At 46.8% G+C, this 16,658-nt stretch overlaps 1 protein-coding gene across 1 annotated transcript in view; it reads right to left on the minus strand.

Annotated features, from left to right (window-relative positions):
• Positions 1 to 13,263: 13,263 nt before the first annotated feature.
• Positions 13,264 to 16,658, minus strand: part of SUCO (SUN domain containing ossification factor) — a 257,495-nt gene continuing 254,100 nt past the window's right edge. Inside the window, exons 23-24 of the mRNA XM_070940885.1 lie at positions 14,583 to 14,638; positions 13,264 to 14,489 (exon numbers count right to left, since the gene is read on the minus strand). Of these exons, the coding sequence (XP_070796986.1) occupies positions 14,046 to 14,489; positions 14,583 to 14,638 (500 nt within the window). The 3' untranslated portion in view covers positions 13,264 to 14,045. The remainder of the gene's footprint in view (positions 14,490 to 14,582; positions 14,639 to 16,658) is intronic.

Consider the following 16,658-nt stretch of genomic DNA (forward strand, 5'->3'; position numbering starts at 1 on the left):
TCCACATCCCTTCACTAGTGGAATGGATTGAGCAGCTTCAGTTTATCTGGCCTGTTACTCATAAGGCCTTAGATGAGGCTCATCAAGCACGTAAGAAACAGGCTGACAAGAAAAGAGCTATGCTGAAAGGCTACCAAGTTGGGGATAGGGTTTTTTTTGCCTACTAAGTACTTACAGACTACCCGGAAGTCAAAGAAATTGGGACCTAAGTATGTGGGTCCTTTCCCTATTGTCAGGATTGTCAACCCGGTGACAGTTCAGCTAGTTACAAAAAAAACCTTAAAAGGATTCACCCTGTGTTTCATGTTAGCTTGTTGAAACCTGAACATACCTCCTCTCTCTGACTGGATCAACCTACCCCTCCTGTACCACTCCTCATAGAAGGGGAGCAGCACTTCGAGGTCAAAGAGATCCTAGATTTCAGGAAGCATAGGGGGAAAGTACAGTATTTGGTTGCCTGGAAACATTTTCCTCCTTCTCAATCTGAATGGGTGAATGAGCAAGATGTCAGAGTACCACAATTTTTACAACTGTTTCACACTAAATATCCTGATAAGTCGCAGTCGTCTTATTGTAAAATATCCTCTATATTGGGTTGTTATGTTCGTTTCTATTTTGTCTCTTTTGTCTTGTGTTTTCCTCCAGGGCTAACACTTCTACTGCAGGAGGGCCGAATGTCAGCCTCTATGATGCTTCCTTGCTATCAACTGTCATAGTAATGGGAGAGATGGGAAGATTGGCATTTGGGTGGGGGGATATGAGCTGGAGAGAGATGCCCTGTGTGAATGAAAAGGGAGGATTGCTCTCATGATCTACTGTGCAGCTGAATGGACTTGTTTATACCCAGTCAAGGTCAACCATCCCGGAATACCAGATGGGCGAAAACACCTGAAGATACAGCCCACATGACACCAATTGGGTTGGGGATTGGACATTCACCCTGGGTCCTTGGGGATACTTTCAATATGTAACTTTCGCGCCTTTTGCGTCAGATTTTGCTTTTCTTTCATTGCTATCATTTCAAACTCAGTAAAATACCTCTTCTCTACAAACATGGAGTTTCCTTTCTTGGGATTTGAATGGAAGCACACCTGAAATGATAGCATGGGTGAAAAATTTTGGCTACACTATAGAATTATATAAATGGCAAAAGCTTTGGGATAGAAATTATAAGATGACAATGACCACTGCATATAAGGAAAACTTAAACTTATATAAAATGTTCTATAGGTAGCATCTGCCACCGGCAAGATTAGCATAGATATCTAGAAATATGTCCACCAAAGGTTGGAAATGCAACCAGGTATTTATTGTCATATGTGGTGGCCATGTATGAATGTATGATATGTAAGAGTCGGAGGGAGCAGGCAAAGCTTGGAAGATCGCTTCACTTGCTAGCACCTTGTTAGGGCTGAAAAAAAAAGCTTTTAAAGCACAGCTGAGAGTTTGAGGGAGCAGGTAAAACGCGGAAGATATCTTGTTAGGGCTGAAAAAAAGCTTCAAAAAAGCTACATTCGGAGTATAAGATGCAACCAAATTTCCAGCCTCTTTTAGGGACTGGGGAAGTGCATCTTAAACTCCAAAAAATATGGTACTTAATATTTTCTTCCTTCTTTCCCAGAGCTAACACCTTTGAAAAGGGGGGCTGAATACCAGCTGTCTATCTTTGCTTTCTTTGAAGCTTGCTAGCAACTGCCATAAGCAGGGGGCAGGGGCCATTTGGGAGGAGAAGAATGCTGGAGGTGTGAAAGAATGCTGTGAGAAATGCTATATGCTGCTCGACATTATAGCCGAGGTGGCGGTGGAAACCCCCAGACTTATTGTTATGGGGGATTTTAACCTGCCATTCATTGGTAAGATGTCGGAGACGGCTTGGGAGTTCATGGCTTCCATGATGGCCATGGACCTGACCCAGGTAATTAAAGGCCCCACCCACTTGGGGAATCACACTCTGGACTTGATTTTTGTCTCTGATCAGTGGCTGAATGATCTAAGAAGAGGGGATATAGACATCAAGCCCTTGTCATGGTCTGATCATTCTCTCCTTCACATGGATTTTCAAGTCACTTCCACCCACCGCAAGGAGACGGAACCAACCAAATGGTTCCGTCCCAGGCGCCTGATGGACCCCGAAAGGTTCCTGACGGAGCTTGGGCCATTTCCTGAGATTCTGGCTCATGACTCGACTGAGGACCTGGTTGTCGCCTGAGACAGGGCGGCTAATGGGGCCTTGGACCGCGTCGTGCCTTTGCGGCCTCTGACCCGATGCCGATCTTTTCTAGCTCCTTGGTTTTCCGAGGAGCTGAGAGAGATGAAGCGTCGGAAAAGACACCTGGAGAGCAATTGGAGGACAAGCCGATCTGAATCTGACCGAACACAGGTGAGATCTTATATTAAGACCTACTTAGTGGCGATAAGAGTGGTGAAGTCTAGCTACTTCTCCGCTCTTATTGCATCTGCAGAGAACCGCCCAGCCGCGCTGTTTAGGGTGACCTGCTCCCTACTTCAGGTGGGGGTACGGGAAGATCCCTTACAGGGTCGAGCTGAGGATTTTGTACAATTCCTGCATGATTGCTCAGATTCGGGAAGGCCTGAACTCCGATTGGGTAGATCCAGGGGAGGAGACGGGGGTAGGTCTTGAGAGCGTTATCTGGGAAGAGTTTGACTCTGTGGCTCCTGAGGACATGGACAGGATTCTGGGCAAGCTTAACGCTGCAACATGTTTATTGGACCCGTGTCCCTCCTGGTTGGTACTGGCCTCCCGGGAGGTTACACGAGGCTGGCTCCAGGGGATTATAAATGCTTCTCTTGAGTGAGGGTGTCTTTCCCGCCTTGAAAGAGGCAGTTGTGAAACCCCTCCTCAAGAAGCCTTCCCTGGACCCGGCTATATTATCAAATTATCGTCCAGTCTCCAATCTTCGCTTTGTTGCGAAGGTTGTTGAGAGTGTGGTGGCGCGACAACTACCCCGATACCTGGATGTTGTCTATCTGGATCCGTTCCAGTTGGGCTTCAGGTCACGATACAGCACGGAAACGGCATTGGTCGCATTGGTTGATGATCTCTGGAGGGCTCGGGACAGAGGTTGCTCCTCTATCCTGGTCCTATTAGATCTCAGCGGCTTTTGATACCATCGACCATGGTATCTTACTGCACCGGCTGGAGGGGTTAGGAATAGGGGGCACCATGCTTCGGTGGTTCTCCTCCTTCCTCTCTGACCGTTCGCAGTTTGTGTTGGCAGGGGGGCAGAGGTCGACCTCGAGGCACCTTATTTGTGGGGTGCCACAAGGGTCAGTCCTCTCACCCCTTCTGTTCAACATTTATGTAAAACCGCTAGGCGAGATCATCCGTGGTTTCGGGGTGAGTGTTCATCAGTATGCTGATGACACACAGCTATACATCTCCACCCCAGACCACCCCAATGATGCCCTTGCTGTGATGTCCTGTTGCCTGGAGGCTGTGCGGATCTGGATGGGGAGAAACAAGCTCAGACTCAACTCCTCCAAGACCGAGTGGCTGTGGCTTCTGGCGTCCCGGTATAGTCAGCTGGTACCATTACTGACAATTGGGGATGAGATCTTGCTCCCCAAAGAGAGGGCCCGCAACTTGGGTGTCCTCCTGGATTCACGGCTATCTTTAGAAGATCATTTGACGGCCGTGGCCAGGGGTGCCTTTGATCAGGTTTGCCTGATCTGCCAGTTGCGTCCCTTTCTGGATCGGGACGCCTTGCGCACAGTCACTCATGCCCTAGTCACCTCCTGTATGGACTACTGTAATGCTCTCTACATGAGGCTCCCCTTGAAAAGCACCCGGAGGCTCCAACTGGTTCAGAATATAGCCGCGTGGATGATTATGGGCGCAGCTCATTGCGCCCATATAACACCTCTCCTACACGAGCTGCACTGGCTCCCGGTGGTCTTCCGGGTGCGATTCAAGGTGTTAGTTATCACCTTTAAAGCAGTCCACGGCTTAGGACCTGGGTACCTACGAGACCGTCTTTTGCCACCAATAGCCTCCCACCAATCAGTTCGTTCTCACAGGGAGGGACTACTCAGGGTACCGTCAGTCAAATTATGCCAACTGGTGACTCCCAGGGAGAGGGCCTTCTCTGTGAGTGCTCCAACTCTTTGGAATGAACTGCCCCGAGATATGAAATATCCCTGATCTCCGTGCTTTCCGCCGTGCCCTCAAAACCCTGATGTTCCAACAGGCGGGGCTAAACATATAAACATGTGAATGTTTTTAAAATGTTATCTAATTTTAGGTTCTATTTAATTGGGCCAATCTATGTTATAATAATTTTAATTAGCAATTTTATGATGTGTATCTATATTTTTCTTGACTGTACACCGCCTTGAGTCCTACGGGAGAAAGGCGGTATAGAAATATAATAAATAAATAAATAAATAAATAAATAAATAAATAAATAAATTGGGGAGTATGGACACTGAAAGGAACCAGAAGTGCCAAACTGAGCTATCTTCCTGCCTTCAAGGATAGTGGCCCAGGGAAAAGAATTTACCACAGCACCAGGGGCACCAGGTTCCCAAAAAATTGGAACAGGACCTGATTGGACTATACTCCTGGGGAGAAGGGGGAAATATGGCCCGTTGAAGCCATTAATCCACCCTGCATGTGACAAGGCTGCCCCGCCCACCTGCCAGCCCTCACCCTTCAGCCAAGTGCAGGACTTACCTTCACAAGCCCCGTGAGCTGGAACTGGAAGGTAAGGCCAATGTTTTTGGCTGTCAGAGTACTACTGGAGGCGGGGGAGGACAAAAATGGGCCACGCGGAGACCCCAGATGATCTCAGCACACCCAATTTTTGGCCAGCAGAGTGCTTCTGGAGGCAGGGGAGGCCAAAAACAGGGCACCAGAGGGCCTCCTGGGACCTCCGCGCAGTTTTTTTTATTATTATTTTTATATGCCGCCCTTCTCCGGAGACTCAGGGCGGCTTACAATGCGTTAAGCAATAGCCTTCATACTTTTGTATATTTACAAAGTCAGCTTATTGCCCCCACAAACTGGGTCCTCAGTTGGCAGAATGCTGCAGGAGGACTGTATTGGAGGAGGGTCACCTGCTTGCCCACCCGCCAGCCAGACTAGTCTTCAAGTTTCAAGAGATGTGTTACTTTTGGGGAGACAAGATTCCCCCAGCCGCCCCTGCCAGCCAGCTGGTCTTCGGCGCGCCGCTCATCAGCCTCCGGACATCAGATTCCCACCACCCAGCACCAGTACAGGGGTTCCTTCCCTTCCCCAGAGAGAGAGACAGAGATTCCGAGATAGAGAGAGAGCAGGGGGGGGGGAGGGAAGGAAGGAAAGCAAGAGAGAGAGACAAGAGAGAGAGAGAGACAGACAGACTTGTTGATTGTAAGCTCCTTGGGGCTGAGAAGAATTGCTGCAAAACTGAAGTTTCCTGAAGTGGGCCACTAGACTCCTAAACAACTTAAAAAACCATCTAGTAAAAAGAAAAGTCAACCAAAACAGCAACATGCAAACAAAAGCAAGTAAAACATCCCCAGGAGCAAAACAAATTAAAGTTTAATGTGTGTATATTGTTTAATAGACTGCTAAATTGGCCACGCCCACCCAATTACATAACCACCTAGCCATGCCCACCCAGCTGGTCTGGCCCCCCAACAGTCTGAGGGACCATTAATTGTCCCCCTTTTTAAAAGTTTGAGGACCCCTGATTTAGGGAGTCAAGGGTCATTCTTTCCTAGGGAACTAGCTGTGGCCAGTCTGATAGGCAGCCACATGGCTAAAATGGCTGCTGCTTCAGGAGTGACAAATGCAATTAACATAACTTGCTAATTCTTGAGGGTCATAAATTTGAATCATTGTAATTACACTTTTGGGGTGCAGCTGTAATGGCCATTAACAGTCTGATTGTAAGTTCAGAAATGCTTGTACTCAAAATATTTGAATGATTAAAATCAAATTCTATTTTTAGGAATCTTTTTGAAGTAAACCATTGTCTGTTCCCTGGTACTTCTGGGACTCTGGAGAGTCTAGGGCCGTGATGGCGAACCTATGGCATGTGTGCCACAGGTGGCACGTGGAGCCATATTTGTGGGCATGCCAGCTCAGCTCTGGGGCACAAGTGCACACCGGCCAGCTGATTTTCGGGCCTTCTGGGCCCACCAGAAGTAGGGAAACAGGTTGTTTCCTGTCTCTGGAGGGCCTGGGTGGGGTGGGGAAGGCCCATTTTTCTTTCTTACCTGGTTCCAGATCCTCTCTATTTATCTGGGAAGGGCGAAAACAGCCTTTCCCACTCCCTTGGAGGCCCTATGGAGGCTGAAAGGGCCCATTTCCCGACTCCCGGTGGGACAGGAAGTGAGGTTTTTTGCTGCCCCAGCCTCCAGACTAGAGAGGCTCCTAGAGACTCCTAGAGAGGCTCCTAGAGACTCCTAGAGAGGCTCCTAGAGACTCCTAGAGAGGTTCTGGAGGCTGGGGACAGCAAAAAATGTCACTTCCTCTCCCACTGGGAGTTGGGAAATGGGCCCTTTCAGCCTCCATAGGGCCTCTAAGGGAGTGGGAAAGGCTGTTTTTGCCCTTCCCAGATAAATAGAGAGGATCTGGAACCAGGTACGAAAGAAAAATGGGCCTACCAGGCCATCATGTGCCAGGAGCGGGATGGTGGTGGTGTTGCACATGCATGGGCACGTGTGCGCATGTCCCTCCCCCACCCCCCTCTCCTGGCACGCGATGGCAAAAAGGTTAGCCATCACTGGTCTAGGGTTTCTTTGTACTGCCTAGTTGCCCACCGTCAGAATAGGGCAGTAACCATTCTTTTGAGGGCAGAGATGAACGTCAACCTTCATTCCCCTTGTTCCCACTGCAAATTTAACCACCAGGCAAATTTTCTATTTCAGTATCCTGAAGTGTTTGACTTCCTGACAGGGCAACTCCAGGAGACCACAAAGGAAGAAATGTCCACCCAGATGAGGCCATTGTTGCCAGGATCTAGAAGCTTCAAAGACATTATCTATATTAGACCTTATCTACAGGTAATCCTCAACTTACAACCAGTTACTTAGTGACCAAAGTTACAGAGCATCCTGAAAAAGAGGCTTGTTATCCAGATTCAAAGTTCTGATCTCTGAGTCCCCATGGTTATGGGACTGCATTTGCAGTGCTTGACACTGGTCCACATTTAAAGCCAATTACAGCATCCTACAATTAGATGACCATAACTGGAATTTTTTTTTTTTTCAGAGACTGGTTTTAGCAAAAAATGGATCTACGTAACGTTTATGTGTTGGTTTTACAACTGTGGTATTCACTTTACAACTACCGCAAAAATGATTGTAAGATCAGGCACTATCACATGATCTCGGCTTGTCGTTCGTTCAGAACTGCGATAGGAAATAATCACCAGTAACACACAGAGAATCAGGGTTTACTTTGGCAATGATAAGCTTGCAGTCAAAAGTAAAGTACAAGTCGGTGTTTTGGTTCAAAGTCAGCGCTGGGTGTAATCACACCACAGCGCTATTTAACAAAAACTCAGCCCCTTAAACATACATCCGGTGATTATCAATCAAGCACCCCCCACTCCCTTAACAGTAACAGCTGCGAGCAGCGAGGATACGGGATGTATCCTACTGAACAGAGGGGGAAGTTTAAGAGCTACGGTTACAGGATTGATGACTTGTGTTATGGGAAATGGTCCTATATATTTAGGTCCTAATTTTTTACTGGGCAGTCGGAGTTTAAGGTATTTCGTAGATAAGTATACTTTGTCTCCTATCCGGAATGGTTTTGGATCAGCTCTTTTCTTGTCTGCATATTTTTTGTACTCGTCTGCTGCCTTTTGTAATGCTGTTTTTACACTTGGCCATACATTACTAATTTTATCGGCCCAACCGCGTGGCGTGTCACCGTCTGTCATAGGGGGATCTAACTCTGGAATGGCTGAAAACTCTCGGCCATATATTACTTGGAAAGGGGAGAACCCAGTACTGCGGTGGGGTATGTTGTTATATGCCACTTCGGCGAAAGGCAGGAGTCCTGACCAATTCGTCTGCTGGTATGAAACGTAGCATCTGATATATCTTTCGACCATGGCATTGGCCCGTTCAGCCGCCCCGTTAGTGCTCGGGTGGAATGCTGAACTTAACCCTTGAGAGGACCCAATTAAACGGACAAATCGTCTCCAAAACTTAGAGGTGAATTGAACACCGCGGTCGGATATAATCCTCTTAGGTGCTCCATGGAGACGATAGATATGTTGCAAAAAGAGTTTGGTTAATTGTCGCGCGGATGGTATGCTTTTACATGGCACAAAGTGGGCCTGTTTCGAAAACAGATCTACCACTGTCCAAATTACAGTGTGGCCATGGCTAGGGGGGAGATCGACTATGAAATCCATAGCTATCTCTTCCCAAGGCCTGCTAGGATTCGCGACTGTCTGTAATAGTCCTAACGGTCGTCCAGACCAGGGTTTGGCGGTTGCACAGGTTGTGCAACCTTTTACGTATGTTTCTATGTCCTTACGCATTCGTGGCCACCAGAATTGCCTCCTCACAAGGTGTAGAGTTTTTAAATACCCAAAATGGCCTGCTGATTTGGCATCATGGCACCTGCATAACACTACGTTCCGTAAACGTTCTGGAACATATATTCTATTCTCCCTCCACGCTATTCCATCATTATAGCTAACCATAGAGGGGTTTTGGATTACCCATTGATCCTGTTGTAAAGCTGTTTTAAACTCGGTACGTAAGTGACCATCTACTTCTGTAAGTCTTAATAGGGTTTGGGAAGGTGCAATTAGAGGTTCTATCACTTCCTCTCGCTTGCTATTATACTGTGGCATCCGGGACAGCGCATCAGCCAGGAAGTTTTTCCCAGCAGGAACATACCGCAACCGGAAAGAGAAACGCTGAAAATATTGTGCCCACCTTATCTGTTTGGGAGATAGTCGCCTGGGCGTTTGTAAGGCTTCTAAGTTTTTATGGTCCGTCCATACCTCAAAAGGATGAGACGCCCCCTCCAAGAGATGTCGCCATGTCATCAACGCCCAACGGACCGCGAATGCCTCTTTTTCCCAGATCGCCCATGCCCGCTCTGTCGTGGTTAACTTTTTAGACGTATAGGCACAAGGTTGTAACCCTCCCTGCTGTGTTCTTTGTAGGAGTACTGCTCCTACAGCCACGTCGCTAGCATCTGCTTGGACTACGAATGCCTGCGTTGGGTCTGGATGCTTGAGTACTGGTTCTTGAGCAAAGAGTGTTTTTAACTGCTCGAAAGCCATTTGACACGCTGACGACCACGTCAACGCTTGTCCCGGCTTTGGTTTAGCTGTGGCCGGTTTGGTCCGTAACAGATCCGTTAGTGGTAGGGCTATTTCAGCAAATCTGGGAATGAACTGCCGATAGAAGTTTGCAAAGCCTAGAAAGCTCTGTAATTGCTTTCTGGTTCTAGGGGCCTGCCATTCAAGCACTGCCTGGACTTTTCTGGGATCCATCTCTACCCCGCTCTCTGATATTCTATAGCCTAGATAATCTATCCTCTTTTTGTGAAACTCACATTTGGATAGTTTCACGTACAGCTTAGCAGCTAATAATTTGTCTAAGACCTGTCGGACCAGAGATATATGTTCCTCTTCAGTTTGCGTGTAAATTAAGATGTCATCCAAATATACAAGGACACCCCTGTACAGATGTTCATGCAGCACTTCATTGATGAACTGCATGAACACCGCAGGGGCGCCCTGTAGTCCGAACGGCATGACCTGGAACTGATAGCTTCCCAAGGGACAATTGAATGTTGTTTTCCACTCATCCCCTGGTTTGATTCGTATCCTATAATACGCTTCGCGTAGGTCGAGTTTCGTAAAGATACGACCGGTGGCTAGGGCAGCTAACAGGTCCTTCATTAAGGGAAGTGGATAGAGGGGCTCCACACACACTGCATTGAGACCCCTGAAGTCAACGCATAAGCGTAAACCCCCGTCTTTCTTCCCACGAAACAGGACAGGGGCAGCCATCTTTGATCGACTAGGTGTGATAAAACCCCGGGCCAAGTTCTTGTCTATATATTTTCGTAATTCTTTTAGTTCGGGTTGTGTCATTGAATACATCCGGGGCTTGGGTAGCTTCGCCCCGGGTATTAACTCAATACTGCAATCCGTAGGCCGGTGAGGGGGCAGGGTCTCACATTCCTCCTCACTAAAGACTCTGGCGAGATCCCTATACACATCAGGATACGTCGTGTCTACTGGTGGGCTGTCTGCTTCTATTCCCCCTGCTGGCTCCTTTTCCTCCTTGGTAGGGGGAGGTCCCAACGGTAATCGAAGTTTGCGAAAACCCCCTTCCCACCATATCGTAGGAGCCCACTTGTCCAACCATGCTAATCCTAAAATCACTGGTTCTAACATTTTCTCCACTATAATAAACCGAATAGTTTCGGTGTGCTCCCCAATATCGAGGTGCACCTTTTCTGTTATATGAGTCACTGGTGCCCCTCCCAGCAATGAACCATCCATTTGTTCAAAGGTAATAGGGGTTCTCAACCGCACAACCCGCAGCCCAAGTTCGTCAACTATCGCCCTACGAATTAAACAACGAGTACACCCTGAATCAATCAATGCCTCATATCGGCGTCCAGTGGTGGCCCGTGGGTTTCGGAGTACGACTGGTACCACAAAAGGTCGGATGGGGTCGCTCACCATCGGGTCATGTGGGTCCTCATCGTCGTCATCACTATCCCCAGCCACAATCGGGAACTTTTCCGCCACCACTTTCTTAGTATCTGTAGCCAGGGGATCCCTCTCCATACAGGATGTTCGAGTCATTTGGGACCGTTCGGATGTTGGTCGGCCTCTGCCTCTCAACACAGCTCTAGGAGGGGGGGTTTGGTCCAAGTTGCGGGGCATGGGATGAGGACAGTCGGCTGCTCGATGACCAAGGCGATTACATCTGAAGCAACGAAACGCAGGCCGCTGGATCCTTTCCCCCAAGCCGGAGCCAGCATTCGGTTTAGTCTCCTTGGGTGTTTGTGTGCGTTCTGCTGGTCGTTTTCCTTGACTTGCAACCCCTTCACCCCGTATACGGAATTCTCGGAGACCGACGTCCAATTCGATGGCTGCCTTGTACCACACACTCAACTTGGGGGGCAAGCCCCGGTACACGCAGGCTTGCCGTAAATCACGGTCTAGTCCTTTATGGAATTGGTGCACCAGAAGACGTTCTGGCTACCCCACCAACCGAGCCGCAATCTTTCGGAACTCCTGTACATATTCCTTTGCTGGTATGCCCCGTTGCTTAAGCGCAAACAAATCCCCCTCTGCAACCTGGGCGCTTGTTTCATCTTCAAATCTGGCACGAAGAGCCTCCAGAAATCGTCCCAGGTCCACGAGTTCCCTTGCATGTTTAGCATGGAGGCCTGCCACCCACTCAGCCGCTTCTCCCGTCAGGACCCCCGTAACAGCAACCACCATAGCCCACTGGGAGGGATACCACTGTCCATATTGGTCCATATGGCTTATCACCTGGCTTAAGAAAATAGCCACTTGTTCAGGGTTTCCGTCAAAGGAAGTCTGCAGGGCAGGTGGTCCCCAAACGGCCTGCGGGACCCACAGCCCTGGCGGGGCCCCCGGAGGCCAAGGCATGGGGCCTGGGGTCCTCGCTGCTCCAGTCGCTCTCCTGTCCTGCCTAGGTCAGTCCCTCGTCGCCCTGCGACCCCCAACAGGTAAGCCCCCTGCCAATTGCGTTGGTTGGGGCTCAGGACCGGCTCCAAGGTCTCCCGACGAGGCACCTTGGTCTTGTTCTGGAGGGGGTTGGTCCATGGATCGTCTAGAGGTCCGCTCCATCCTCAATTTAGGACTTGTGAGCCGGAATTGGGTCTCCGAAGCGGTCACCCCTGTATCCTGCCAAGAAGAACCTGGAGGCTCCAGCCCTGCAACCCAGGGCTGCCAGGATGGGGCGTCATGAAATCCAGATTCCCCAAAACGCTCACGTAGCGTATCTATGGTGCTGGGACCGGATGAGGCAGGATACCCCCAATCCCCTTCATCCTCCTCAGTCCATCGTCTTTCCCTCCAGCCCTGGAAAGATGCTCCCAAGCGAGGGGGTGTTGGCATCCGTGGCCCGAGGAGAACAGAGCTGTGCCACCAATCCCCCGTCCGAGCCCGTTGTCCTGGAAAACTCTCCTCCTCCGGTCGGGGCGGGGCGCTCTTGGGTTGCTTGACTTTTGGTTTCACTGCCAACTGTTCCACACTCTCCTTCACCTCCTCTATCAGTGGTTCCTCCCCCTCCACATCTCCACCACACTCCTGCTCTTCCAAGGCCGTCCCTTCTGCCATATCCCCCTTTGCTGCAAAGCCACAGGGACTCCTCACCTCTTGCGAAAAGGAACCAAGCGCTGACTTTCTCTCGGCTTGTCGTTCGTTCAGAACTGCGATAGGAAATAATCACCAGTAACACACAGAGAATCAGGGTTTACTTTGGCAATGATAAGCTTGCAGTCAAAAGTAAAGTACAAGTCGGTGTTTTGGTTCAAAGTCAGCGCTGGGTGTAATCACACCACAGCGCTATTTAACAAAAACTCAGCCCCTTAAACATACATCCGGTGATTATCAATCAAGCACCCCCCACTCCCTTAACAGTAACAGCTGCGAGCAGCGAGGACAGCAGAATCGGAGAGGCCCAGCAACGTCATCAATCATTGCCCTGAATGCTGCTATCCAGGAACTGTTTGTGTGTTCGCTGCGGCTGCTTATCTCCACTCCTTCGTCTCCCACACCCCCCATCGATGGCGAGCTCCGGCAGGACTCGACACATGATGACTTACTTAACTATCATGCCTTGTGACTAATTGCTGGCTCAATTACAGTTGTAAACTGAGGAGTACCTGTATATTAACTGGATTAATATAGTTTAAAAAATTGCCTTGTATGGTAGAAGGTTGCTTGTTCAAATTTTTAGCAGAAACATATTTATAATTACTGTTTTCTTTTGTACACTTACTTCTTAGATATTACTTAATGTTTTTCTAAATCATTATGAATACAGCTGCCACAATTTTGCTTTACCATATATAAGAATAACATTATATGAAGCAGAGCACTTTCTCTCTTATAGTATGAGAAATGTAACACTGTAATAGCAGTAGGCAGAAGGGATAGGGATAAAAATGCACTGTAAGGGACAATGGAAGCATAATAGCAGCTATGCAAACAATGATTAAAAATATTAACCGAACCCTGGAATATGCAGTGGAAATCCTAGCCCCAAAGTAAAACAAAATAAGTAAACATATTTTAAATACAAGTGTTCTGATTTATTTTGTAATTCACAGTTTCTACTGGCACCATAAATCTGTTGTTTATTACAGATCCTAGTGCCGCAATTCTGTATGATTCACACAGTCTAACCCTTCTGACTCTCATTCTGATTTGGGCTCGCTTCATAATTCATATTCTTTTATAAGTCCATCTCATTAGCCCTGTAGACTATAAAAACTAACATGAGAGATGTGAAACAAAGACTTTTAAATAAGTCACATTACATATGAAATTTAGAAAAGACATTAGATCTTTTAAAAAAAGAAAAAGGCACTGCTGAAAGTGCTCGATAAGTTAACTTATAAACTATAATCTTGAAACTTCCCCCAAAGAGTGTCCTTATCATTCACTCTGGTGTACTCTCATTTCAGCAATCTGATAAAAATTAAGTCAAATGAAAAAACACATACACATTTACATAAAAAGTGTAAAATTAGTCCCCATGTCGCAGAATTCAATTGCTAAATGATTTTCCATGATCAGCTGCCCCCTGGATACTTTGGAATTCTTATTAACCCTAATCAGCAAGTACTAGGCATGCTGACAGGAGATAATGGGAATTGTGCAGAACATGGCTAGGGAAAATTGATATGATGTAAAAAAGCAGCTTTGAAAAATTGTTGACAAAATGCTATTTGTTTTTTTTAAAAAAACCATCAAAATATCTAGATGCTCCTCTGTACTTTTTTAGTCTATCATCCCACTACAACAGAATTTGTCATACAAAAACTTCCACTATGAAGTATTCAATAAAATTTAAAGATGACCAGAAACAGCTGTGACACTAAATGTTCCCACAGTTATATCTTTGTTTCCTTTGATGATATCGTGCAGGCTTGGCAAGGACCCCGTTTTAGTCTGTATTGTTTTTATGAGTTTCTGCTGTTCTGGGGCTTTAGAACGTCTTCGTTTAAGAGTTCTCTTCTCAGTTTTTGTCTTTTGGATTTGCCCATTGCACAAACCTCTGCACGCTGAAATGCCACAGAAGTAGGACTCTTCAGATTGTGATGAGGTTTCAGAGCTTCCTTCTGATGGCAGGCTTTTGTACAAAGAATGATATACGTCACCAATATTAGAGAAGTCTCTCTGATTGGTAAAAGTCCTCTTGTTTTTTATTTCTCCATTAGCTACTTGATTAATTGCTTCAGTTACTGGCTTGACTGTTTCAATTTTCTCATTTTTATATTTGCAACGCTTCTTCTAAAAAAGAAAAATAGTTTGTTAAGTGAAGGCCTTTTAACTCTTAGAACTATTTTATATAATGCTGCTCTTAGGTCATCTATAATAACATACCTTTTTTTCTGGGGAAAACTTCAATGGTTCTACAATGTAGAAGTCATCTGGATTCACTAAAAGGAAAAAAAGATATATAGATAGTACCTTTGTACTTTTATATGTATTAGGTATATTCTTCCTTATTAAGATAGACAGTAACATTAAGTCAGTAAAATTAGACAAATGATATAGCATCAATATAAATGATAAATTTAAAATAGATTCTGAACTTGTTCTTTGAGTAGATTTTACACTATTAAGGGCATGTTATACATACCTAAACTACGCTGGTTGTTATTTATAGTCAAGTCTGTAGCCAAATAAATGCCCAGCAGATAATTAAGAAAATTGCAGTATAGTAAGTCCATCCACAATTAGGAGTCTCTGCATCGTGTATCCTGCCTCACGTGTCATCACTTGTCTGTTCTTGAATGGCCAGAAATTGAAGAAAAAATAACCTCCTTTCAACACTGGATTTCATTTGAGAAAATTTATAGCCCATTAATTCCTGCATGAAATGGCATATGTGTTGAAAAAGATGTTATTTAATGCAGAAGAGTGCACTCTTCTGCATTAAAGGTTCTTGGACCCTCACACAGGAAACAGCAGAACTGGTTTGACGAAAACGATGAAGAGATCAAGGCTACTTGCTGAAAAGCACTGCCTTCACTGTGCTTATCAGAATGACCTGTCGTCAACAGCTAAGAAAAATACCTTCAACAACACTCGCAGGACCGTACAGAGCAAGCTTCACAAGATGCAGAACTCCTGGTTGAGTACCAAAGCAGATGAAATTCAGAAGTTTGCTGATAGAAACGATCCTAAATGGTTCTACGGAGCCCTCAGATCCTTGTACGGACCTCAGCCCTCAGAGAGCTCCCCCCTACTGGACTCAGATGGTGTAACTCTCATCACTGAAAAGATTCTGATTTTACAGTGATGGGCTGAACACTTCCAATCTGTACTGAACCACCCATCTTCTATCAACAAGGCAATTGACAGAATGCCCCAGGTGGATATCAACCACAGCCTGGATGCCCCACCATCAAAGACTGAAACCCTACAGGCCATCAGCCAGCTGTCCAGTGCCAAGGCCCCAGTATCTGATGCGATCCCAGCAGAGGTCCATAGGGATGGCGGTGCAGTGCTCGTCAACAAACTCACTCAGCTGTTCCAGTCTTTCTGGAATCAAGGATCCATTACTCAGGAACTGAAAGATGCTTCCATTGTAAACCTCTACAAGAGGAAAAGGAATCGACAAGTCTGTGATAATCAGAGAGGAATATCACTGCTTTCCATCGCAGGCAAGATCCTTGCACAAGTGTTGCTGAACCACCTGATTGAACACCTGGAACAGGGTTTATTACCCGAGACACAGTGCGGTTTCCACAGAGCGTGGCACTGTGGATGTGATCTTTGCAGCCCGACACCTCCAAGAGAAGTGTCAAGACCAGAATCGTGAATTGTACACCACCTTCTTGGATCTCACTAAGGCTTTTGACACTGTCAGTCGCAAAGGTCTGTGACGCATCATGTTGAAGTTTGGGTGCCGTGATAGATTCATCCTGATGGTATGTCAGTTCCATGACAGTATGATGGCTCGTGTTCTGGACGACAGAGAAGCTTCAGAGGCTTTCCTATTACAAATGGCATCAAGCAAGGGTGCATGTTGGCACTGACCTTATTCAGCATAATGGTTTCAGACATGCTGTTGGATGCCTTCCAGAACAGCTCCCTAGGAGTTATACTGGACCAATGGGAAACTTTTCAACCTGTGAAGACTACAGGCTGTCACCAAGATAAAGGAGACTATGCTATGTGACCTCCTCTTTGCTGATGACTGTGTCCTGAATGCTGGATCAGAGCAGGAAATGCAAGCCAGTGTGGACAAATTTGCAGCAGCATGTGACAACTTCGCCCTTCTCATCAACATAAAGAAGACCGAAGTGATGCATCAGCCAGCTCCGAAAGCCTAACACCAAGAGCCTACCATCACAGTGAAGGGACAAAAGCTGCAAGCAGTGGATCAATTTACATACCTTGCCAGCACCCTCTCCCATGCAGTGACATTGAGGTCAACTGCAGAATCGCCAA

This window comes from Pituophis catenifer, unplaced genomic scaffold (assembly GCF_029215685.1).
Source record: "Pituophis catenifer annectens isolate HBS135680 unplaced genomic scaffold, rPitCat1.0.hap2 SCAF_3, whole genome shotgun sequence".
Taxonomy (NCBI): Eukaryota; Metazoa; Chordata; class Lepidosauria; order Squamata; family Colubridae; genus Pituophis; species Pituophis catenifer.